Source organism: Fukomys damarensis, unplaced genomic scaffold (genome assembly GCF_012274545.1).
Source record: "Fukomys damarensis isolate Sample0158 unplaced genomic scaffold, DMR_v1.0_HiC HiC_scaffold_13, whole genome shotgun sequence".
Classification (NCBI taxonomy): domain Eukaryota; kingdom Metazoa; phylum Chordata; class Mammalia; order Rodentia; family Bathyergidae; genus Fukomys; species Fukomys damarensis.
Genome location: NW_022900925.1, coordinates 8555137 through 8580784, shown reverse-complemented (window position 1 = coordinate 8580784; position 25648 = coordinate 8555137). Strand labels below are relative to the sequence as shown.

Below are 25648 nucleotides of genomic sequence, written 5' to 3'. Positions count from 1 at the left end.
GGGGGAGGGGGGAGGGGGAAGGTGTCTGGGAACTGCACCATCTCCTGCCTGGTGTCAGGGAACAGAGTGGCTGTAAGTCATTAAACCCACTCCTAGCCAGCTTCCCCCGCTGCCTCTGGATCCCACCTTGGCTCTCTGGTGGGCATGTGCCAGCCTCAATGGTGGGACCCATTACAGACGGGAAATGACTCCAGAGAGCTGGGAGCCAGGCTTGGCTGGCTCCACTGGCAAATCAGCCTTCATATGTTCCTTGAAGAAAGCGCATGGAGCGTGTGCACCACATCTGGGGAGCGCGATTGGAAGGGAGCCCCTGGTGCTGCAAGGAGGCATCTGGCAGGATGGACAAGTCACAAGGTGAAGAAGATTTCATGGCAACAAACGTGGTGGGGGAACCTTTGCCCAGACAATACTTTCTGCTTTGGGAATTCTCTACCTTCGGGAAGGAATTCCAGCAGCTAGGCAGCTGCGGAGGTGGGCTTATCAAGTGTCTTTCTGCCCAGGACTGTGCCCCCCTCCCGATTTGCTGGAGGTCTGGAGAGAGCCTTGAAGGTTGTTAGGTGAGGAACTTGTCAGTAACTGTTGCCAGGTTGGTGGCAAGATCTCTCTGTCTTTTGGAGAAGAGACGGTGGTCATCTCTTCCATGAGAGGAGAGAAAACTAGGACATCTTGGAAGGCTGAGTCACCCTCAGGCTCTCGTGTTTGCCATAGGAGAACAGTATCCTCCTTCCCTATTTGATCTCCAGGGTGGATGGGAGTGGGGGAGTGAGTGCAGCAGAGGTGTTTTATAAGATAGAAGCGAGGCCACTAGTCTCCGGACTTCTATTTTGCAGCCATTTTAACCTCGAGGACTTACATCTTGTCAGCAACCAACTATGGAAAGTTCTAGAACAGGGCAGTAACAAGGTGAATGTTTGAAGTTGGATTTGGGGTGGAGGGTTACCTGGAGGGAGGGAAGACCTAGGGTTGGGAATATCACCTATTGGGCCAGGGCTGACATCCTAAGGGAGGTGACAGGGCAGGGCAAAGCCCACCCTCTGATGAGTCCTCAGGCTGCATGGGGTGGGGCTCTCGAGAGGGAACAGCAGAGGGAGGATCTGAGGAACGCTGCAGACAAAGAACTGATGACTGCTCCGGGCTTACAAAAGCCTCCTCGGCATTTCCTCTGCAGAGAGGGGCCTGCCTGCCCAGTCTTCTGGAAGGAGGAGGCTGTTTGTGCGGCAGCCCTGAGCTGTCCTGAGCAAAGGGCCTGGGAGACGTTAGTTAGGAGGGGATCATTTCAAAGCCTTAGGGGGAGGCGCAGCAGCCAAAAAAGGGCAGGGGAAAGAAAAGGCTAAGATGTTTACACAGGAAAAAAATTCAGTGGAAAAAATGATGGTGAGGTCAAGTAGATTTGAGCGATGGCCTTGCAGTCGATGGGGGAGGGGGCAGTGGCCCCACAAGGGGAGAGCATCACGGCCCTGTGGCTGTGCTCTGGACTGTCCGACCCCAGCACCTCAATCCTGCTGTGGCCCTGGCCCTGGCCCTGGCCCGCAGAAATGCCCTCTCCTGCCCATTCGCAGGGTCTCCCTGCTCAGCTGGAGCTCATATTTGTGCAGAAAGAAGACAGGATGCTCCAGAACTCAGACTTACCTGGCCCCATCCCAGTCCCTTTCCAGATGCCCAAGAGGCCCTGGGTCAACGGGGGCCATGCAGTTCTTTTGTCTGCCTTCTTGACAAGGGGGGGGTCCCAATCCCCACAGGTGTGAAGGACTTGTTACTGTAGTGTTTGTTCAGCCCTATTAGTGGCCTGAAGGACTGTTGACAGAGGGCCCCTTTGTGATCAGACTTGGCTAAAGCTTAAGCTTTCTAAGCCCTCGACAAACACAGGGCACTTATCTCCAGGGACTTTATCAGAAACCATCTAAAGCCTGTCTTTGGCAGGCTAGCCTCCCTCACCCACTCACCCTGGGACCTGGGTTCCACAGGATTTCCCCAATTTTTCTCCCTCCCACCCCAGTTTCTCCTACCACCTTGATCTACCCCTGGTCTATTGTGTCCCTGTTATCAAAGCTAAAGCCCACGTGGGGGAAGGGGTGGTGAGGGACTTTTGTTTTCAAATTGGAGCTTACTTTCGAATAAAAGGTTGTACCTCTGGCTTCTGAGAGGATAGACTTCAGGGCTCCCATGCTGAGGGAAGGCTCCTGTTGCTCACTGCTATGCATTAAATCCTCCTACTAGACCCCCTGCTCCACACATGAGAGCAGGCTATGGTAGTCCCCCATTAACTGCAAGGGGATGTGTCCCCAAGATCCCATGGTTACCTGAAACCATGGCCAGTACCAAACCCTATGGATACTGGTTTTTCCCCCTACTAGTACATACCTATGATAAAGTTTAATTTATAAGTCAGGCACAGAAAGAGATTAACAATAGGCTGGGGATTTAGCTCAGTGGTTCCACCGCCTGCTTCTCAAGTGCAAGGTCCCGAGTTCAATCCCTGGTACCACCCAAAAACAAAAACAAAAACACCCCAAAAAACAAAAAAGTATAATGATACACAGTAATAAAAGTTAGGGAATGTGGTCTCTCACTCAAGCTGCCTTCTCTCTCATCCTGTGTTCATCCTTTGCCTTGCAGTGGAGTGAGATGCTTCAGTGCCTAAACAGTGAGATGGAGTAGGCAGTGTAGGCCCGATGATGAGGTATTAGGCTTCCCCTGACCTTCCGGCCCCCTTGGCCACTCTCATTCATCCTTTGCCTTGCAGTGGAGTGAGATGCTTCAGGGCCTAAACAGTGAGATGGAGTACAGTGTAGGCCCGATGATGAGGTATTAGGCTTCCCCTGACCTTCCGGCCCCCTTGGCCACTCTCTTTCCGAAGCTGTTTCTTCGGCCTTCAGTGAAGTGGAAGCGCTCAGAATCCTTCTCAGGGCCACCCATGTTGTCAAGTCCCACACTATCTGTGCTCCACCTGGGGTGGTCCTACTGCCCCTTCCACAGCCCCATCACCTGTAGCCCGGCCCTGTGGTTCCCTACAACATCATCGCTGCACCTGGAATGCACCCCTCCGCCTCCCAGGCACCCCCCCATCTGTAGTAATGTGGACCTTAAAATCTGTCCCTTCACCCTCCCTCCCAGGGCGATCATGCGATCACAGATGCTGAGGGGCAGAAAAAGTGTCTTAAATATGGTCAAAACCAAACATCTTAACACACAGACTCAGAGGGGCCAAGTGTGTTCTCCACATGGGCGTGTGGAGGAGGGGTCAGAGTGGGGACCAGAGCCCAGGCCTCCAAATTGGGTCCAACTCTTTCTCTAAGGGATGAAGGGCTGTGTGTGTGGCATAATGTTACTTAGTAACAGCTATACTTGCCTGTGCCTGCCTCTGCTTGGGGAGCTCCTAGATCTTAGGGCTTCAGATACCCTTTTTATTCCTCTGCATTCTCTGACTCTCAGAGTGTGGTGCTCAAATGGGCAGCACCTGGACCCCCTGAAGACTTGTGAGATGGGCATCTTGTCATACCCGTGTGCCATCTATCATGTGCGGGGGTGAGCACTGAAGTCTGAGCTTTGGTAGGTAGTCCTGGTGAACCTGGGTACCGGGTTTGAGAATCATCCCTTGATGGGGCTTTGGGAGGGTTTTAGGGACCCCTTGAATTAGAAACTACAGCTGGAGGAAGGAAAAGGGGGTCTGGTGTGTTGAGAGAACCAAGTTCAGCAACAGAAGTGTCAACCCTATAGCAGCTGCACCTCCAGACACCAAGCCTGCCCCTCTGGGTGTCCCTTCATATTTGTTAAATGAAAAAAAATGAATAGACAATCGCACAGAAGCAGGTACTGGTGGGAGCGTCACTGGTGGCCCCCTCTGCTGTCTTGAGGTAGCACGTCTTCCTTCTTGTGTCATCTGAGAGCCTCATAGAACATTCTCCATCACGTGGGCTCTCTTGCAGCGTGGATGGACCTGCTATCTGGTGATTCTTCTTCCACACAAGTGAGTTGTCCAGTTTTGGCCATGCCTAGGGGACATTTGCTAAGAGCTCTTTAGATTTAAGTTGAAGCACGGCAGCCCCACGTGACTGCGAACCCTAGAGCCTTGCCTGGAACCAGACTGCCCCTGTGTGACGGCCTCAGTCCCTTGGTACTGACCCAGTCTTTTTGGCCCACTCTGGCTGCTCGTCACTGCACTGTATCCGACTGGTTGATGTCTCCGGCAACAAGTTGTAAGCCCTGCGTTAGGGGTGGGGTTTGGACTGTTGCGACAGCAGCATTAGCCACACCTGGATCCCTGCGAAGACTGCCCTGCTCACTCTTATAGCCTCAGCTACTTGAGTAGTTGCTGGAATGCAGGTGCTCCGTAAATATTTGTTGACTGCATAAATAAATGTACCTGCTCCCAGATTTGCCAATTATAGAATGAAACCTGTTGTCTGGGCTTTGTTTTGTAAACTTATCTGCATTCGTAATGCTTTCTCTTAGGCCCAGCTCAGCTGTAGATACACGAGGCTGTGGGTCCCAGAAATGCCTGGACCTGACCTGCCTCACCCCATCGCCATCTCAGGAAGTCCTTTGAGAGCCCAGCTCAGAATGGTCTCCAGGGGCAACCTGAAGCCAGGTGGGTGGGAGCCACGGTTGCTCCACCAGGACGTTTCAGCAGCTGCTGAAAACTGGACTCAGAAAGATACTTACAGGGGGTGAATACTTACAATTTATAAACAAGAGGCGATTTCTAAATAAATAGCATACTCAGTAGAGTAGCAGAGTCTTAAACAAAGGGGAACATAAGTGACCTGAAACTCTTTTTTTTTTGTTTGTTTGTTTTTGGTGTTTTGAGACAGGGTCTCACTGTATTTGAGACTGACCTGGTCTACACTATGTAGCCCAGGCTGGTCTCTAACTCACACAGTGGTCCTCCTGCCTCAACTTCCCAAGTGCTGGGATTATAGACGTGCGCCACCATGCCCGGCTTGAAGCTCTTAAAAATAGGTCCCAAATATCTTTACATCTTTGAACCAATTTTTTTTGAGGGGGATACATGGGATTGAACTCAGGTCCTTGCGCTTGCGAGGCAGGTGGCGGCACTACTGAGCTAAACCCCTGGGCCTTGAACCAATTGTTCAAGGAGAAGTTTCTTACAAATGCACACCTCTGTCTAATAACTCTTAGCCAACTCCCCGCTGGAAGCTCTCCCTTCACCTACCTCCAGGGCCCTCTCTCTACACAGTGGGTTTTATTCCAGCAGGTTTCTACTCCAATTGGTTCTACTGGTCTACACTGGCCTGCAGCCTGGCTGCATGGCAGGTGTCACCTGGGAGCCTGTCGGAACTGTGTTTGGACAGATTTTCAGGTGGCCCACACACAGGTGCAGCTGGAGCAGCCCTGGCAGAATATCCTGTCTTGTGTTCTCTCTTCTCAGGCCCTGTCCCCTCTTCCTTGTCCCAGAAGGGCCCAACAGAATGGCCACCCTGACTGTCAGCCCTGACAGCACTGCTCACAGTGGAAATTCCAGAGCGTCACAGATCTGTCCCCCTCTGAGGTCGGAAATACCCAAGGGCAGAACTCTGTCTTGCTTGCTGCTATGTTTCCTAAACTTATGCCAGAGTAGGTCTCCTGGTCCTCAGCAGCAGCCCCAGACGTCATTAGTCAAGAAACCAGTGGGAGAAACAGCCCCTGTCCCTGGCCCTCCAAGTGCCCATTGTTCTCAGTCTGTCCATGTGGCCTGGACAGGTCAGAATGTCCCTCCAGTCCCCAGGGATAGGGACTGATTTCTTGCATACTAAGCTCCTGGCCTGGGGGTTGATGGTGTTTCTGTGGATTGGTTATTCTGGTCAGTCCCCTGCAGACATGTAAGTCCAAAATTCTCTGTTACACACCATAAACAATATGGGGCTACTTTATTAAGAGAATTTCCCTGGAAGGGAGGGAAGACTAGTCCTGTGTGCTAGTGGGGTAGAGGAAGGGCCGTGTGGCTGAGACCAGGCCCTTGATGAGGACTGTCTCCAGAGGGCCTTCCTGTTTCGATGGTAGAGCCCCTGAGCTACAAGAACTTGGAGAGTCAGACAGAGGTACAGTTCCTGAGAGACAGGGTCAGGATATGGCTCAATAGTGTCTGCTAGATGTTCTCTGGGCCTAGGATCATCCTGGTAGGATTAGAGGTTAGTTTGTGTTGTGATATACTCACCAAACCAACGTAGGCAGCCTTAGGCTTTGTATGCAGGGCCCTTTTTAGATTCCTGTGAGGAGCCCATGGCACTTAAATGTGGGTTCTTCTCCCAAGAGCGCTGTAGTCTACTTGAGTGGACAGAAGTTGAATTGATAAAGCAGCAAGATGATTTTAAAGTAGTTCCAAGTACCAGTAAAGGAAATGTCACAGGGCTGTCCTTGTCAGGGTGTGGTCCAGGCAGTAGTGAATCCTATATCTGACCTACCTATTTACCTACTTACCTTTCTACCTGTTTACCTAACCATCTATCCTCCCTCTTCTTCCACCTCACTTATTCTATCCTCCACCTGTCCTTTTACCCACTTATCCTGTCCCATCATTCCATCCATCTTCTCTCTTGAGGGGTCTCTGTCTTGCTGTCTCTGTCTCTGTCTCTGTGTCTCTCTCTCTCTCTCTCTCTCTGTCTCTCTGATTTGTACAACAAAAAATATATATATTGAGGCTGGGGTTTTAGCTCAGTGGTTCCACTGCCTGCCTCACAAGCTCAAGTTCCCAAGTTCGATCCCCAGTACCAAAAAAAAAAGTATATTGAGGCTTGCTGTGGGCTGTGGGCATAAGAGCAGGCATTGTCCCTGTCTTCAGTGAACCCATGCAGTAGATGAGAGCATCTGTCCCACTTGTATGTTCTGATGTGAGTGCTCATCTGCCTCCTGGCTCCATTGGGTGAGGAGCCTCTGGACAAGTGAGTGCATTTTCCGTCTTTGTATCCTGCACGACCCACAGCAGAGGCTGGTGTAAATGTGTGTGGAATGGAACTGACCTGGAGGGTGGTGAGGGGCTGGGCATGTCTGTGTAGGTGGGAGATTAAGAAAGTCTTAAGGAATGCTGGGAGTGGAGGAATGACCACAGGCATGTGTTACAGTAGGACTTGGAGGACCTGCAGATCGGGGAGGAAAATGGGGGTGCATCTCTTGGTCCCTTGTTCCAGTCAGGTTCAGTTGCAGGGTCGTGTTGGGGAGCCCCTCCTCCTCCTCCTTTTGTTCTTCCTGACGCCTGGGTCTGTGATGAAGTCACATGTGATGCATCCTTGGTAATCTCTACATGATAGCTATTGCGGGGCTCAGGACTCTCTCTGGATGGCTGGGGTCCCCTGGGTAAACGGCAGAGCTGCACTGGCTAGGCAGGACTCCCTGTCGTGGCCATTCTGATCCCTTAGGAGTTTCTCTGCTTCCCTGCCCCCTCCTCTCCCAGGCTGACCTCTGTTCTCACAAAGCTGCCCTTTTCTTCCCGCCTTGAAATCTGATAATGAAACTAATACCCAATATTTTTGCCTCTGAGAGAAGCAGGAGATAAACAGGAAGGCATGAAGGATTAAGGTGTCTCTCAGAGGCGTGGAGGCAGGGAGGCAGGGGCACAGGAGAGGCAGGGAGTTGGGTGACACCTCTGTGTGGAACCAAGGGATCCAGATGTGAGCTGCTTGCCTTGTGCATTTTTCCATTTGAATAGAGAAAATAAAACAAAGAGAAAGGAAAACAAGCCATAAAATACTTTACAGAGGTCTGAGTGTGGGCATTTGTCACTTGATGTACCCTGACAGCTGGGGAAGGGGTGCTTTTTGATGTTTGGCCTCAGAGTTTTTGTGTGTGTAACCAGTTGTTTGGGAAGAACCTTTTGTTGGTGTGAGGTGTGTATGAAAGACAGATTCCAGCCTCAGCTTCTCCTTGGTGTGGGGAAGGGGAATACTAAGTTTCCACAAGGAGCTCAGAGGCCTGTTGGGGGTGCAAGAAAACTGGACACTCCTTTTACAGAGGAGGACATGAGATGGAATCGACCTCCAAAAAGGACCAAAAGAAGCCACTCCAAGGCCTTTCTTAGTATAAGAGTGACCGACAGGATCTGGATGATCTTTCCAGATTGTTGGCCCTGAGTAGGTGCATATGGCCCTGAGATTTCTTTGCTTTTGGAAAGTTCCAGATGCTGGGCTGTGAGCCAGGCCTACCTGTTACTTCCAGTGGTTCAGATCCTTTCCTCTGGGACAGTGGACTAGGAGCTGGAAGAACTGAGCTGCTGTCCTGGCCCTCCGTTCACTGGATTTTCAGTGCTGGGCTTGCTGGTCACTTTACTTCTCTGTTTCTCTTGAGTGACTACTGGAGGAGTGATTTGGGAACTGAGTAGAAAGAGCATTTAAAGAAACTTGAAATATCACAGAGGAAAATTAAACAGGCAATTAAAGATATCACAAATAAAAAGAACCTATGAATAAGAAACTGGTAAAATATTTTCAGCTTGTAAAGAAAGCAGATATTTTTTAATCCAGTCAAAGAGAAGAACACTAGGAAACATTAAGAGAAAACAAAACAAAACAAAACAAAACTCCACCTTATTTGAAAACTGGGCAAATGGTATGAACAGGCAATGCACAGAAAAAGAAATATAAATAGGAAGACACACGGAGAAATGCCCAACTTCCGCGGTAATCAAAGACATGCAAATTAAAATCATGTGTGAGTCTTTTCCCCCAGATGAACTGGCAAAGATTAAAAAAAAAGAAGAATGCTGATACCAAATGTGTATTGTTATTCTTTTTAAGGATGTGGCAAAGTAAGAGCTGTCACATCCTGCTGCTGAGAGGGGAAGTCAGTACAGCCTTTCTGGAGGGCAATTTTGGATGCAAAGTTAAAAAATGCAGATCCAAGATTTAACTCTGAATTCTGCCTCGAGAGATGTTCTGTACAACAGTAATCAGAGGAGCCTACACATGTGTGTGTTCAAAGGTGGTTCAAGGTGATCACTGTTGTGTTCAGAGGTGGTTACCATTGTGTTGTTTTATAGTAACGACAAACTGGAGACAGCCGAGCTACCCAGCCCTGGGATGTCCTATTGTTAAATGTATCTTCATACTGCAAGGAGCCCATGACCTATATATCCACATAACAAAGTACCAGGCAACCTTTGTACATCATTAAGAATGAACTGGAAGTGGTGGCACACACCTGTAATCCCAGCCCTTGGGAGACTGAAGCAGGAGGATGGAGAGTTCAAGGCTAGCCTTGAGGTGAATGCCTCACAAGCCGTGTGTGACTGTGCTGAGGCTTCAGTGCATTTCTCCCCGTTCTGGAGGCTGCAGGTCTAAGATCAAGGTGTTGGCAGAGTTGGTTTCTCCTGAGGCCTCTCTCTCTGGCTTGCCATTGGCTGACTTCTCACCAGCATCCTGTCGGATCTTTCTTCTGTTTGAATGCATCTGTGGAGTCTCTGTGTATCCAGATTTCCTCTTCTTGTATGGGTACCTTGGAGTAGGACCCAACTTGAAGGCCTTTGTTATAAACTCAGCCACCTCTTTAAAGTTCCTGTCTTCAGGCTGTGAATGATAGTGGATGCCTGTAATCCCAGCTACTCAGGAAGAGTAGTGGAGACAGGAAGATCCCAAGTTCAACGCCAGCCTGGGCAACTTATCAAGACTTTTGTCTTGAAATAAAACACTAGGGTGCTTTTCAGTGGTAGTGCACTTGCCTAGCATGCATTTAGGGCTTGTACCAAGCCCTAGTACCAAACAAAACCAAATAAAACAAAAACCTGTCTTTGAATTCAGTGAAACCCTGAGGTGCTGGGGGTTGTATTTTAACATAAGGATTGGAGAAAAGCCTCAGCCATGGTACTGTAAGGTGCCCGATATGTTCCTGGGTACAAACCAGGGGAGCTGAGGAAAAGCTCCTAGAGCACAAGGCTGCCTCCCTGGGTGTAGCAGTGGAGATGATGTGAGGAGCCAAGCCCCCACAGGTGCCCGTGCTTTAGCACCCCCATTTCTGATGGTTTCTTCCTGTCTCCCTGGCAGCCTGTAATTGCAACCTGCACGCTCGGCGCTGTCGCTTCAACATGGAACTCTACAAGCTGTCGGGTCGCAAGAGCGGGGGTGTCTGCCTCCACTGCCGCCACAACACAGCTGGTCGCCACTGCCATTACTGCAAGGAGGGCTTCTACCGAGACATGGGCAAGCCTATCACCCACCGCAAGGCCTGCAAAGGTAGGGCACCCGCTGGGTGACAAGGGGCGGGGGGACCTTGGGGACACCAGTCTTCCCTCGCCTTCTCCTTTTCGATTTCTTTTTTCTAGTTCCCATACAAAGCGGCAAAGACTGAGGTCATTGTACACACACACACCCTCCCTCGTATTCAGAGGTGTAAGCCAAAACAAAGGGGCGATGGAGACATGGCTTAAAGGAGAAGAAAGGAGAAGGTGTGATCCCCTGCGAGGGGCTCGCCGCCGCCTCCCCCTGGTTCTCCCCCTCTGCACAGGTGTGCTGCATACCACAGGGACTCAAGTCATGTTCGCCAGGCTTACCATCGGGACAAAGGACCCTCTTTTCCCAAACCCACGCAGACATACTTCTTTGGATGTGTGCACGCCACCCCCCGCCCCGCCCCTTGCTACACACACAGACACACACAGTCACAGTGAGGTTGCCAGTTTCAGGATTGGGGTCTCAGAAGGAACATTTAATCCATCTGCAAATAGCTTTACTTCTCAGGACAAAAAAAAAAAAAATTAAAAGGAGACAGGAGACTCTATTTTTGTTCACTGAAGCAAGCACTAATGTTTGCTGTTTGTTTTTCTCCCACTAATAAAAATGAAGGGATAGTCAGATGACTCAGAGGAGCTGATGAAATGCTAGGGGACTGAGTGATGGTAGAAGGTGAGAAGTAGGCCCCCTGCCCCACATTAGATTTTGGGGTTCCAGGAACCGGGGCTCTTCTGCCCTAAAACTTGGGGTCTGAGGCCAGGGCCTGCCATGAGCATGGCTTTCCAAGACGTTTACCCTGGAGGACTCCTATGCAACAGCTGAACACACATGGGCCTGTGTAGACCCCGGGCCATGGCAGACCTAATCCCAGGTGAAGAGCTGCTGTTGAGAAACCCTTCTGGGCCACTGCTCAGTCTTTGAGTGAAGCAGAAGTATCATTGTCACAACAGGAAACCCACCAGATGTTGGGTACTTGTGTGCTGGACTGACAACATCATTTTCAGGGTCCAGGGCAAATTGGAAATACAGAGCTTCTTATTTAAAAATGATGAAGATTTTCAAAGCAGTGACTGCAGAGCTTCAGCCAAGTACATGCCCTTTCAAACATGAAGTCACCTCTGCTTGTGTGGAACCTTTTCTCAATCAGACAGACCAAACCAAACCAAACCAAACCCATCAGCTGCCCAGTCTATCTCTGTCAGGAGAGGTCCCACCAGTTCCCAGTGCACAGAAGTGAGTAGGGTAAGTCCAGGATTCAAGTAACTCTCCCTTCAGGTCTGTGCACTTATGGCTGCCTCTGGTGGTTGCCAAGAGAAATACGAGCATAAAGGTAGCTGGGCTGTTTCTACTTCAAAAGAACAACTGTTCCAAGGACAGCCCCTCCGGAGACTTTGAGAATGGGAAGGTGACCCAGGCAAAGAGACCCAAGAGAGAGGTCTGTGCTCTCAGGAAAACGTGAGCAGGAAGAGATGGCCTGGAGTTTGCTGAGAACATAATTGGAAAGTATCCAGCTCCTTTGCCTGTGCCCAAAGTGTTTATTGTCTCTCTTACAGAAGAAATTCAAACCGGGGTCTTGTAAACAACTGGCTTACACATAGATTAACTGGAGATTTGGCCAAGAAATTTTAGCCCACATCAGCCGCTCAGATGGGCAGACCTGCGCCCTGGGGTGAGAAGGTCTGAGCTTTGTGAGGAAGGGCACTAGTCATTTCCCATTCTCCCTGTGTCTGCGGTTAGGGCAGAAATGCATGTCCCTTAGAGAGGCAGGAAGGAGCAAACCCTTGGTCATCTCCCTTTTCCCTCTGTTGCTGAGGACAGAGATGGGGCCCTGTGCTGCACACTACCTTAGAGTGAGAGACGTTAGGAAGCCACAAGTTCCTGGGAACCTCCAGCCATTCTGCAGGGTTGCCACCTTGGTTGAAAGGCATATAAAAGCTCAGCTTCCTTTGGTGGTTTCTGGGGGGCAGATGCAAGCAGATGAGGGAATGTTCCCATTCTTTGACTTCAAATGTTGGGGCCAGCCTAGGTGGCTGTCTTCCTTTCCAGTCCTGGATAACAGCTGTGTTCTCGCTTGGTGGGAACCCTGGGAGAAGAACTGACAGAAGAGGAAAACCTAAGGATGGGTTCTGCTTAGGGAGACACAAGCCTATCTTGCTGAGGAAATGTGGAAGGGAAGAATCAGCCTCTTGATTAGAGAAGCAAGACAGTGTTTCAAGGAATCTACCACCTGATTGGTGAAGAAGGACAGTGTTTCAAGGGCCTTGCCTTTTAATTCATGAGGAGAAGCATAGCTTGCTTCATGGTTGGTAAGAAAAAAAACTGCTCGCTGATTAACAAGCAAAAATGTGACCTGAAAGATCCAGCCATCTCACTGGTGAAGAAAGCTATCTCTTGAAAGTTCCAGTTCTTTCCTCTCCACTCTCCTTTCCTGATGTCACCGAAGGGGATGTGTGAACTTTGAGTCCCCAGCCCCTAAGGGATGCTTCCTGCCAAAAGGAGACCCTAAGATCTTGGTGAGTGAGGCCCAGCTTTAGGAGAGGTTCAAACACTGCCTGGCAGGGGAATGTGTATCCCTGAGACCTTCTGCAGCGGTGTCTTGGTCTACACCCCCACCCCTTTTCCACAACTCCTACCACAAGCCTTCCTCCTTGCCTTTCCAAGGCCGCGTGGTTTAAGAAATGCTTCCTTGCATGGAAGCTCATTGGCTGCAGCTCCAGCCCTGATTGACCTCAGGGAGCCCCCACCATAGGTTCTCAGGTAGAAGCCACACTTCTTTGCTTGATTCAGATGCATTACACAGGGGGATTGGGACAATTGGCTGAGGACCTCCAAGTTGGCTTGGGAATGGCCTTGGAGCCCTCTTTATCCCCTGACTTCTCAAGGCCCAGGAGGGGCCTGGGCAGGGGGCCGAGGCCACCCATACACTGCTGGTGATTGGCTGACTCAGGAGCTTGTTCAATATAGGACAGGGGTGGACCCAGACAAGAACAGCTTGGGGCAAAGGCATTTGATTCCAAATGTTATTATGCAGTCCCCCATTTGGGAAGTTTCATAGCAACAAATTTGTTGGTTTCTTTCTCCCCTCCCCTGGTTTAGAAGCAAACCCAGGCTGGCCGGGTTGGTGCATACAAAAGACTGTAATAAACATGCCCAGGGAACAGGCCGCTGCACTCTCCAGCTATTCAGCCCAATTTCACAGCCCTGGGACGGCCTCATTATGGTGTGGGCTGTTGTCCTATACAAAGTCAGATGAGATGAATTTCTCTCTTTTCTCCATAGAATGGATTGTGAATGATACTCCTCCTGGAATCTGTCAAAAGATAGGAGGTTTTGTTTACCATTTGTTTTCTTTATGGACTCTGGGGGCTTTCTTTTTAGAGCCCGGAAAAGAAGACATTGCTCTTTAACCATTTCAGCTGCACCTCTATTGATAACAGTGTTAATTTATCATCTTACCGGACCATCTGTGATGGATAAAGACATTCCAGGAGTCTCCCGTGAACCGAATTGCGATGAGAATTAAGAAATTAGCCACCGCTCTAGCATCCTCCTACAAAAGGCTTGCGTTCCGTCTCACCGAGCAGCCTGTTCTGTTCACTCTCATTGCCCTCCCGCTCCAAGTCTGCCGTGAATGTGGCTGAATGAGGGCTGCTAAGAAGGTGCTCGAGCCCTAAGAAGATGCAATCATTAGCAGGGCAGAAGCATGTGACGGTCCTCATCATCTTTGCAGTGTGCATTGTCATAGCTCTCGTCAGGCCTTTATTGCTTCCCTCAGCTCTGCCAAGGATTGGGGGTGGGAAAGAAGTGAGTACCTCAGGCCAGTTCCTTTTAGCTCCCTGGGTCACCTTGTGCAACTCCCATACCTCATTCCGGGTTCTCAACCTTCGTTGCTCTCCTGGCATCATCAGCATATCGGTCTCTAGCTTGTACTGTGGTTCTGCGCGTAGGAATCACCTGGGGAGATTGAAAACTACTGCCGCTTGAGTTACACCCCAGAGATTCTGGTTTAATGAATGGGTCCAGAGGAGACCTGGGCATTGGGAATTGGAAAAGCTCCCCGGGTGATTCGGATGTGTAGCCAAGGCTGAGAACCACAGAGACTAAGAACTGGAGGAGAATAAGAAACGAGGCTGGTGCTTCACTGCTGGCGGTGTGGTCAGGGACGGTGCACAGGTGGCTTAGGTGCCAGGATTTATTCCTGTGAAAGGAAAGATTTGTAATCAAATGAATTTAAATATTTTTTTTGTGACTGCCCTGATGGACACTGGGTTGGGAGGACATTTACAAATTTTTTAGGGGGTTGTTTTTGTTTTTTGGGGTTTTTTTGAGTAGGGTCTCACTATGTAGTTGAGACTGACCTGGAAATCACTGTGTAGCCCAGGCTCGTCTCAAACTCACAGTGATCCTCCTGCCTCAGCCTCCCGAGTGCTGGGATTACAGGTGTGCTCCACCATGCCTGGCTGACATTTACACATTGTTAATATTTCAATCTTGTGGGCAAGGACAGGGCAGCCTCCCGTCACAATGCAGGTTAAGGCAGGAGGTCATGCGTGTGCATACTTGCATGTATATGTAGATCTGGTCATGTAAGGTCTTTAGTCTTAGCAAAACTAAGTCCCTGGGACCCCCACCCCCACCCTTCTTGGTGTTCCTCTTTCATCGTTTTGTGCCTCTTTTGTCACAGTTGCATTTCCTGTTGTGTTTTGGGGAGCTACAGAGGAAAAGATTGATCATCTGAGGGAGGAAGGTAGTCAGTGGCTGAAGCAGCTCCAGCTTTGAGGATGGAGACCCCAACCCAAGCGGTGGGTTCCATGTTGGCAAGGTAAAGCCAGTACACACTAGGAGGGAAGAAGGGGGTCCTCAGATCCTGCAGTCAGGGGAGAAAATTACTAGAGGAATTTTCCCAGTTCTTTGGGTTGTGTGTGGGTGTCAAAATCCTATTTGCAGAGTTGGCTCCTGTTCAAAATCTATAGGGCATCGAGCCAGTTGTTTGACCTCCTTAAACCTCAGTCTTCTCATCTCTGGCATTAAATTCAGGTTTCTGGTTGCTGAGTCCCTTTCAGCTTTGACATTCCACGTTCCTCATTATGTTCTTAAAGAGTTAAAATCCTACAGGCCCCTGATACAATAGGATTATGCCTAGCAGCGGTGAAGTTTGAGATCTGGTGACACAGAAGAGCTGATACAGCCAGAAAATTGGGCGGAGGCGGTTTTGTTCCAAGATCTTCACATATAGACTGCCTGGTCCTGTGACTTGGCCTATGCAGTGCCCTGTGCTGAGCAGGGTCCTCTTGGCCCAGCTCTGCAGCTCATTGCCTGGGCATCCTTGATGTCTTCACCCCTCTGGGTGTGATTGTCTTCATCTTTCAGTCCCACTCTTATCCCAAGTTCCACGTGGACATTCACGGAGGATCCCCAAAGGTCCCCAGAAAAGGCCTGCAGCCTTTTGTTTTGTTTGTACCAGGGATCAAACTCGGGTCTTTGTGCTTGCAAGGCAGGCGGCAGAACCACTGAGCTAAATCCCCAGCTGAGGCCTGCAGTCTTTGAGCTCTTCAGATTCATGGAGTATCCTGGTTTGGAGTATTTAAGGATATTTTACTTGGGAAATAGTATCTTTTGGGCTCTTGCTTCTAGGAGAACACCAGGTGGGCCCCAGCAAGCAAGTGTTGGATAAATAACTTTCAAAAGTACAAAATTTGGCTTGGTTGTGGTGGCACATGCCTGTAATCTCAGCACTCTGGGAGGCTGAGTTAGGAGGGTGGTGAGTTTGAGTCCAGCCTGGATTCAGTCCCTAATACTGCAAAATGAAAAAAAAAAAAAGTGGAACCTGATGTTATTGAGACCAGGGGTCAGGTTTCACCTGTGGCAAGACATTTCTTCAAAGCCTCAGTTTTCTCTTCTAGAAATGGGGAATAATACCTCACTCTCTTTTCTGCTAGGGATACATTGCAGATTAAATGAGGTGCCATAGCTGTAGCCTGACACATGGCTGTACTCCGTACTTATTAATATTGACAATTAGTTGTGCAAGTCAAGGAAAACAGAAACAGAATCCTCCATGGTTGTCAGCATACACACACCGGAATGGATCCTTTGGCTCGCTGGTTGCTTCTTGTGGTTGGCTATTTTCATGAACATTGGTTCTTGGGGAACTGGCCTCCCTCTCTCAAAGGGATCTGCCCCCATGTAGACTTTGTGGTTGATTCCCACAGGAATGAGTGGGGTTCCAGGGATTTGTCCTAATGCCTTTGCACACTATCTGTAAAGGATTTACACGCTTTGGGAGCAAAAATGACAAATGAGTTGATGGCAGAGATGTGCCCAGCAGCTGCGTATGCAGACTGCGTGGAGAGGTGGGGTTGACTGTGCAGGGATCTGAGAGTGCCACTCAGAAACACCCGGTGGCCTCTGAGAGGCTCCCTGACCACACGGGTGTGTGCAGCTAATCAAGGGCTGAGCTGGCCCTCACCGTTCTGCTGCACAGGGCCAGATGTTCCCTGTTCCTGCCAGCCTCTGCCCTCCCATGCTAGGCCTGTGCATGCATGCAGACAGACAGACAGACACACACACACACACGCGCTCGCGCACGCACTTGCATACTCTGGGAACCATTCTTGGGACCTGTGCTTCCCCCCTCAGCTGTAGAACAGGTGCAAGAAGACTGTAGTTAACTAGATCATGGAGGGTCAAATAACCAGTTTGGGATTACGGGGCTCCCCTCCCCGTGCATTTCCTGCTGCCTGCACCTTGATCTGAAAGTGGCAGGGGAAAGGTGAAGCCATGCAACTTGAAACATTTATGCTTTTGTGCCTTGTTAGCAACTGCTGGGGGAGGGAACGCTGGGCTTCGGAAGAGGTTGGCATGGACAGCTGAAATGAAGACTGAGGATTATCTGTGGATCTCGGCAGTCCTTGCTCCCTCACGAGCATGGAGAATTTCAGAGTGGAGAGTGCTGCCTCGTTGAGGTTGCTGATGACCTAGGATGTAAGGGGATTATCATTCCCGAGTGCCTGCTCACTCTTTCCTCCAGATGCACAGGGGACACGGAGAGGGCCGCCAGTTGGCCCTGTGTTCTGTTCCTTTGATAATGAGTTAGAACCTTGATTCTTTGTGTTTTCTGAGTACCTACTATGTGCCTGGCACTGAGTGGCCACAGTGACCAGGACTGACTCAGTCCCTTGGAGCCTGCTTTCTGGTGGGAAGTTGTCAGTAATCAAGAAGCCAAAAGATAATTAGAGAATGTGGGGAATGCTATGAAGGAAATCAACAAAGTAGAAAAGGAAAGTGGCTGGGGGGAGCTGCTCTACAAGCTGATGCGGGGGCGGCTCTGAGGACAGGACGGGGGAGATCTAGGGAGGGAGATGGTAGCCAAAGGAACTGCCACACAGTCCCAGTCTGGAAGTAGCAAAGGCTTGGTGGGCCTTGGCCCCTGACCTGATTGGCTTGCAGTAGGCCCTGTCCCTTAAAGGACTTAAGACATTCTGCAAAAGGAGTTCAGGGTGGAGTAGCTCATTGGAGAGTGGACAGGAGACACAACCCCCACTAACAGCAAGGAATCCGCTAAAAGAAAGACTTTAAGGAGAAGGGTGACATGGTGGATATATCTGGCTTTTCTTTTAAGAAGATCCTTCTCTAAGACAGGCAGCTGATACAGAGAAAAATGCTTGTGCATCCCATAGGTGACAAACGATATGAATCTAGAATATGTAAAGAACTCTCAAAACTCAACAAGAAAGTAAACAGCCCAATTAAAAATGGGCAAAGTATTTTATTAGACACTTCTACAAAGATGAACAGGTGGCAAATAAATGCATGAACCGTCAGTAGTCACCATGGAAAATGCAAACAAAAACCACAGTGAGATGCCACTCATTGAAAATAATGCATACTAACAATTTCAAGCGTTTGGCAGAGACGAGGAACAACTGGAACTCTCATACACTGCTGGCGGGAATTCTAAATGGCACAGCCACTCTGGAACAATTTGGCAATTTCTTACCCAGTTAAACATAGCTCTATAACAGTGCCCAGCAATCCCACTCCTAACTCCTGGATATTTACCTAAGAGAAATGAAAACCTACGTTCACATAAACACTGGTACAGGGATATTTTAGCAACATCATTCCTAACTGCCCCAAACTGGAAATCATCGAAGTGTGTTTCGGTTGTTGAATGCATAAACAAAAGCTTGCATCCACACCAAGGAATATTACTCAGAAATGAAAATGAATAGCCTATTGATTCACACAGCACAGATAAATATATTTATCTGTATATTCTGTAAGTATATTCACAGATAAACAAGTTTAGCTAAATGACAAAGGTCAGTCTCTATAGACTGACTGTGGGGACAATCCCATTTATATATAGAAACATTGTGAATACTGTACAATCCCTGAGGAGACATTCTGCAAAAGGCGATCCAAGATGGACAGAGGATGGATGGGTCAGTGGTGCCGGGAGTAGGGGTGGGGACTGGCTGCAAAGGAGGAACAGAAAGGAACTCTTGGCAGGGCTGGGCTGTCCTGAATCCTGATTGTTGTGTTAGTTACAAAAATCTATGCATACGATAAAACCCATGGATGCATATACCAAAAAACAGCAAATTAAATAAATGCAACAGTAATAAGAAGAGACTCCTTCCCTAGGGCTCTGCTGTGGTTTAGACATGGTTTGAATTTTGCCCTCCCAGGTTCGTGTCTGGAAGTTTGGTCCCCAGTGTGGAAATGTTGGAAGGTGCTGAGCCTTTAAGAAGCGGGCCTAGGATAGGACGATAAGGGCGGGGCATCATCCTAGGGAGGAATTCATGTAGTTCTCATGAGGTCATGGTTCCTGTGTGAATGTGGCTGGGGGTGTAGCTTAGCCCTGGGTTCAATCTTTAACACCAAAACATGGAAACACAGAGTGAGCCTAATCCTTGACTCTCTGTGGCTTCTTCTCTAGCCAGGTAACCTCTTCTCCACACACTTGTTTCCTTTTCTGCTTCTCCATTATCTTGTGATATAGCCAAAGGGGCCTTCACCAGAGGCCAGACAGATGTGGCTGCCCAGTCTTGGATTTTCATCCTCTAAAACTGTGATGTACATAAACCTCTTTTCTTTATAAATGCCTCAGACATTTTGTTACAGCAACAGAAAACGGGCAAATATAGGCTTTCTGATACTGTCTTTGAGCCTCTTTGTTTCCATTCCTCACAGCAACTCACTTAGAGGACCTTTTCCCAGGTCAGGATCCACTGCCCCTTCCTTGGCCCTTCTGGCCCCCCAACACATTGTGCTGCTTGTCTTATGTGTTACCTGCACTCGACATTAGGCCCCTTTGTTCCAGTTGCCCTGACAGCTGTGGTTGGCTTGTGTGCCTCTTCTCTTGATTGTCCACCTTTCACACCCTCTTTTTGGGGGTGAAAGAACAGGAGCCAGAACACCTTTGTGCCTGCCATGTGTCCTCTGCCCCGTGCCACCTCTGGCAGGGAATACCCATCAGGCTTTCCCCCAGAGGCTCGACATGGATTGCAGAAGATCTGAGGACATGGGCAGCCTTTGGCTCCTGTTTGCTCAGAAGACACTGGCCCTCTCTGTCTCCATGGATCCCCTACCCTGCATTGAGCTGGCCCTAATCTCCCTCCTCTCTGTTCTCTGAATCAGCCAGAGATCAGCTGGCCCTCTTGGCAGGGCCACTGTGCACTCTATCTTCTTTGTGGATGGCATTCAGTGTGGAGCCTGTGCTTGGTCCAAACAGAGAAGAATATGTCTCCTTAACCCAGGCAGGCCATGGGCAGGTGCAGCCCTTGGACGTGAGCTGCAGGCCTTGGGCATAAGCTGCGGGCCTCAGAGACCTGTGTGTTCTCCTGACTGGCTCTGTGATCAGCCGTCCTGGGGGAGTCATCCTGGGGCAGGGGAGCCATCTTGGTGAGGGTCCCACATTCACTGATAGAACAGTGTCCCACTGTGGGACCAGGTGATCTCTCTTCCTGGCACACTTCTCTACACCTTGGAGGCCTTGAGTGTCCTTGAGAGGGAGTTTTCTTCAGGACTTTGGTTGGTAAGGGTGCCTCTAGCACTTGCTATGTGAGCACTTGCTGTGTGAGCACTTTGTTTTTCCAGGACTGGAGCGGAGATTACTCCTTGCACTCTGGGTGGGCAAGAATGGGGCCACTCGTGGGGCCACACCCCTGGCAGAAGCTCTTACTGCAGGCCTCACATCTCTGTGTACACTGTGACCTGCAGATGGACCTGGGACCCAGCAGTACTCCTTGGCCCAGGCCTCTGTCACCTGACCTTTTGGAAGTACCCTTGTGCTGACAGTCTGTGAGCTGGGGTCAGAGCTGGAAGGGACTTCACAAAAGCATTTTAGAAGTGAGGGGTGGGGGTGGGGCTGTGATTCAGCCCCTTACTCAAGGCCAGCCAGAAATTGTTTCAACACTAGAGGCCTGGGTGGTAGCTGGGCCAGTGTCTGAACTGAGGGTTGGTGCTGTGGTCCTTCTGTCTCTCCGGCTCCAGAGGGGCTGATGCCCAGCTGGCTTCTCCTCTTCCACAAGGAGGAGGTAGACTGCTGTCTGGATTGCCTCGATTGCTGTCATTTGAGGGGCCCGCCTGATCCACAAGAACCTGAGAGCCGGAGTCCTCAAGAAGAGTGGCCAGAGTTCCCAATGGGAGCTAAGGATGGACTTGCACAAAGCCCCAGTGTGAGTTGCAGCAGGGCTGGGGAAGCCTTGGGCCTGTGGGCCCAGTCGATGCAGACTGCAGACCTTCAGGGATCCAGGATGAGAGTATCAGAGGGAGAAGCAAAGGCTTTGTGCTGCTCAGATGTGGGAGGCCAGGGAGCAGATCTGGCTGCCTTCTGGGCCGACTTTCCCAGGGCTCCTGAAAGAAGCCCCGGATAGCCTTTGGTTCACGGACAAAGTCTCATCAGCAAGAAGCCTTGGCACAGCGTAGGCGGGGCTCTAGGGAGGTGTGTAAGGAAGGGTGCCTCCCGGCCCCAGGCCAGGGCAGTGCGATGAATGTAGCCCAAGGGATTAAGACCCAATGCTGCTGGCTGCCTCCGGTGGTTCTCTTGGAGCCAATGTGGATATGAAGCCTTCCCTGAAGGATCATAGACCTCTGTGTTTACAGATGAGCCAAGGCACTAACTTAAGGTTGCTGGCAGGGCAGGGCCAGGCCCGGTTCGGTTCTTCAGTCAGGTACCTGAAACCATTTGGGTCCCCAGAGCCATCTGTCTGTCCTTGTCTGATGGCCCAGCGCAGGGACAGTCTGGGTTTTTGGCCTCACCCAGAGGTTGTGCAGCACGCAGCTTTCATGGGAAACCCAATCCTGCTGTGTTCTCAGGGCCTGGACTTCCTTCTGGTCTCACCTTTCTCTTTATGGAAAAAAATCTCCGGTAGATTGTTTCCTGTGGCCAGGTGCTGCCTGCTCTGTGCAAATAGGCTGACCTTTCTTCTGAAAGAAGTGGCCGACTTCCAGGGAAATGGGAGGCACCAGGCAGGCTTCCTGTAGTGGAGGATGTTCTGACCCAGACCACAGTCTCAAAAGAATTAGGGAGGCTCTCTTTTCATCCCCACCTCCAGAACCACCCCCAAAGGAAAAACTTTCCATTTGCCTCACGTCCACATTTTCCCCATCTCACCCCAGCCCTGCCTGCTGCCCATTGTAGCTCCTATGTGAATGTTCCATGTCTGCACGGCTGTCTGTGTCTGTGTCTTTGTGGACCTGGGTATGTCTGAGTGTGAGTCTGTAGGAATCTGTATGTTGTGTCTGAGTCCGTATAGAAAAGAGAGAGCAAAGGAATCTGTGTGTACTTCTGGGTATATGTGTGTGTCTGAGTGTGTGTGTGTGTGTGTGTGTGTGTGTGTGTGTGTGTGTGTACACTTCTGGTTGAGGAACCAAACAAGACCCTTTGACTTTTTTCCTAACCCAGGCCCTGAGGCTTTCCTTCTTTGACACTGATCTCAGATTCTCTTTCCCTAGCTGTAGAGGTGGGTGTTGTCCTCAGTCAGCTCTCTCCATACCTTGAAACGGATCCTTTGCACAGAGGGTGTGATTTGGGCCATTTATCCTTCTTCCTGGGTCTTGGGGAATGCTCTTGCTTTGGGGTTATTTGGCTGAGAATTGAGAGTGAGGGCAGTGCTGGTCTTGGTTCCGATTGGATTAGGGTGCTAGTAACCAAAAACCCACCTGATATTGGTTGAAAAAGATAAGAACTAATTTGTCCATGAGAGACAAGATGTACAAAGGAGGCCATCCAGAAGTGGTGAGGGACCTGGGTGGATGCTCAGAGATCCAGGACCTTTCCCTCCTGGTGCCACCTTGTCTCTCCTGTGAATTCCTCGCCAGCCTGTGTTGTCCTCGGTTCCTGTACAGTCACAGCAGTTCCTCAGAGCTCTCGCGGAATTCCAGGAGATGGCACCTATGTGTGTGCATCACCTGAGAAGGGCGGCAGGAGTCTGCATGGTCAGAGTATCGATGGAGGGACACTCTGCTGGGAAGGTTGAGACCCGGTGGTCACATTGTCTTGGAGCAGCCTTTGGAACCCCAGTTCCTTCACTTCTTAGAATACCAATTTGCTGATGTATAAGTAGAAAGCATCCTACTGCCCTGATTAGATGAGATGAATGGGCCCAAGTCTTTGCAGAATCTTGGGAGAAAGATTTGGGAAGCCAGCAGTAAGATCAGCTCCTGATCCATCAAAGGATGGACCTTAGGGAGTGTAGGCTGCACAGAACAGACATGGAACTGCCTGCCATCACTGAGGACACCTTGGGCTCCAGCAGGCCTCAGCTGGTGCCTGGACCCTCCCAGCAGTGTGCCAGCCTGGGCAGTGGAGCAGCTCACTAGCTGTGCAGGGCTGCAGGGAGGACACTGTGTGCTTCTGTCCAGCCTCCGCCCGGCGTCCACGCTGGGCCAGCTCCTGCCAAGAAAAAGATGACCTGGACTGATGGTAGTGTCCTTGTGTGACTTGGCTCAGAAACTTCAATGACCGAGCAACCTTTTGTGTCCTCTCCCTAGTCAAGCCCGAGGATCTAGACATTACTGGCACACAGCTGTGTTCCATCAGCACCCAGGGGAGAAGGTCTTGGAGTAAATTTTAGGATTACCAGCAGCCTGTGGATCAGGCCAAGGGAGGTCAGCTGGCACAGCCCCCAGAGCCCATACCCACCTGGTGCCCTAGGCCACGTCAGAGGTTTAGGGACTGTGGGATGCTGGCCTATGGCCCTGTGCATTCACACAGCCAACTTAGAGATGTGCCCATGATGGGGTGGATTTAAGGGGCCGTAGGGAATGTCCAAAGGCCTCCAGCATTCCCTTCCTTGCCATCATCTTAGCTGGCCCTGTCGATCATCAAGGTCAGGTCTTTTATTACTGAATTCTAAAGCAAACTATAGGGTACAGATTGAATTTAGGGTAGGTTTTAAGAAGACAAAAGCATCACTCTTACCTACAGGGTGCAGGATTGGAAGAGTCCTGGTTGCTTCTCCTAGGTCCCACAGTGTAGGAGCCCACAGGCAGGTGGTCTGCCAGCCAGGGGCACCCTCAGCCAGGACACTCTCTTCAGGGCTCCCAGAGGCTTTTGCGTCTCCAGACACAACTGCAACAAACAGTTCCTGGCATTCTTCTCCTTTCTGCTTCGTCCTTCTCTCCTTCCTCCTATTAATTCTCCTCCTGTACTGAGGCCGCTGGGCGAGGCCACATTTTCATCTGCAGACCCTGGCCCTCACGCTGAGTGGGGCTCACTGGCGAAGTTCCACTTTGGCTCTTTTAGGATTCTGTCCTCACTTATTTTCCTGGATAGTTTTGTCCCCTTTGGGGACAGAAACATGTAACAGTGTGTGGCAGCAATCGAAATGGCTGCAGGATGCCTTGTCGTAGGCCACCCCTACCCTCTCTGGGCTTCCCTAGGGCAAGGAGTAAGGCAGAACATTTGTCCCCTTCTGTGTCTCCTTCCCCCAGCTACTCCACAGCCTTGGTTCTGGTGGGCAGGATTCAGCAGAACCTCCTGTGTCCTCTGTGTGCTGGGATAGCTGTGCTTGCCCAGTGTATTAGGGTGTGGGTGGAGACACCCCCAGAGTGCTCTGGCTGCCTCATTACTAGAAATAGACCCTTAGACCTCAGCGAGGGGGCCCTAGCATACAGTGGGACAGGGCGGTCTGTCCGACTGTCACCCCTTTCAAAATCAGTAGGAGTGGCATGGGATCTGCTCTTGGGAGCCATAGCCTCTGGCCTGAGAATCAGGGTCCTCACTTCATCTCCAGGCCTGCCATTGCCTTCCTGTGAGGCCCCAGGGGTTTCCTTTACCTCTCCAGCTTTTGTCTGCACATTTCATCGGAGTTTTAACTAACTTAACACTGTGGCCCTTTCTAGTGCTGTAGTGTATGGGTTTTGTGGTTCAGAAGGCTGAACCTTGGACATCAGGCTTCCAGGCAGGTGGGGGCAGCAGCTGTAGGAGTTCCTTCCCCATGCTGTTCTCTGACTGTAGACCCTGGGGCCCCAGCAGGCCCCAAACTCCACTCCTCCATTCAGAGGGTCTGCAGAGAAACCTAGGGCCCTAGAGTGGGCTGAGGGCAGAGAGTGAAAACACGTGAACTTCTTTTTTTTGAGACAGGGTCTCACTATGTAGCTGAGACTGACCTGGAACTCATTATGTAGCCCAGGCTGGTCTCGAACTCACAGCGATCCTCCTGTCTCAGCCTCCCGAGTGCTGGGATTAAACACGTGTGCCACCATGTCCAGCTAAAACATATGAACTTCTGACGAGACAGTGTGCCTCCACTCATACATGACAAGGACTGTGGGCTCTGTCTTTCTGTCTGTTGCTAAGAGGGTGGGTAGTTCTGGAGATTTAACCCAGCCTCGTGCACACTAATCACAGTACCACTGTGCTGTACCCCCAGACCTTTGAAAACATGTTTGATCATCAGCCTTCCTCCTGCTGTTGTAGGGTTCCTCAGCTTTCTTCTCCTCCTGCCAAAACATCCCCTCTAAGTAGATCCATTTTGATTCTCACACATCCCCAGGTGTACAGGTGGCCAACCTCAGAGCTTCCAGTTCATGTGTGCGTTTGGCCAGGCCTGCCTCCCATCCCCTTTCCCTAGGGTGGGGTTCCTGGGACACCATCCAGCTGCTCTGACCCTACTGTTGTGTGTTCTTCACAGCCTGCGATTGCCACCCTGTTGGTGCTGCTGGCAAGACCTGCAACCAGACCACCGGCCAGTGTCCCTGCAAGGATGGGGTGACAGGCATCACCTGCAACCGCTGCGCCAAGGGTTACCAGCAGAGCCGCTCTCCCATCGCGCCCTGCATCAGTACGTGCAGGACCCACATTCTCAGCCTTTGGATGGGGCAGAGGGAGCCCCACGGGATGGCTGGTTACTAATCTGGAGTTGTTTTTGCTTAATACTTGGTGCTCAGTGAGATCCCATGGTAGATCCCAAGCTTGGGGTTGGGGAGAAGCATTCTGCAGGAGCAGCTGGAGGCTCAGCAGAGCCAGCCTGTATGTGGCC

At 50.5% G+C, this 25648-nt stretch overlaps 1 protein-coding gene across 1 annotated transcript in view; it reads left to right on the top strand.

Annotated features, from left to right (window-relative positions):
• Positions 1-25648, top strand: part of Ntn1 (netrin 1) — a 197874-nt gene that overhangs the window by 119172 nt on the left and 53054 nt on the right. The window contains exons 7-8 of the mRNA XM_010615024.1: positions 9969-10157; positions 25301-25450. Of these exons, the coding sequence (XP_010613326.1) occupies positions 9969-10157; positions 25301-25450 (339 nt within the window). The remainder of the gene's footprint in view (positions 1-9968; positions 10158-25300; positions 25451-25648) is intronic.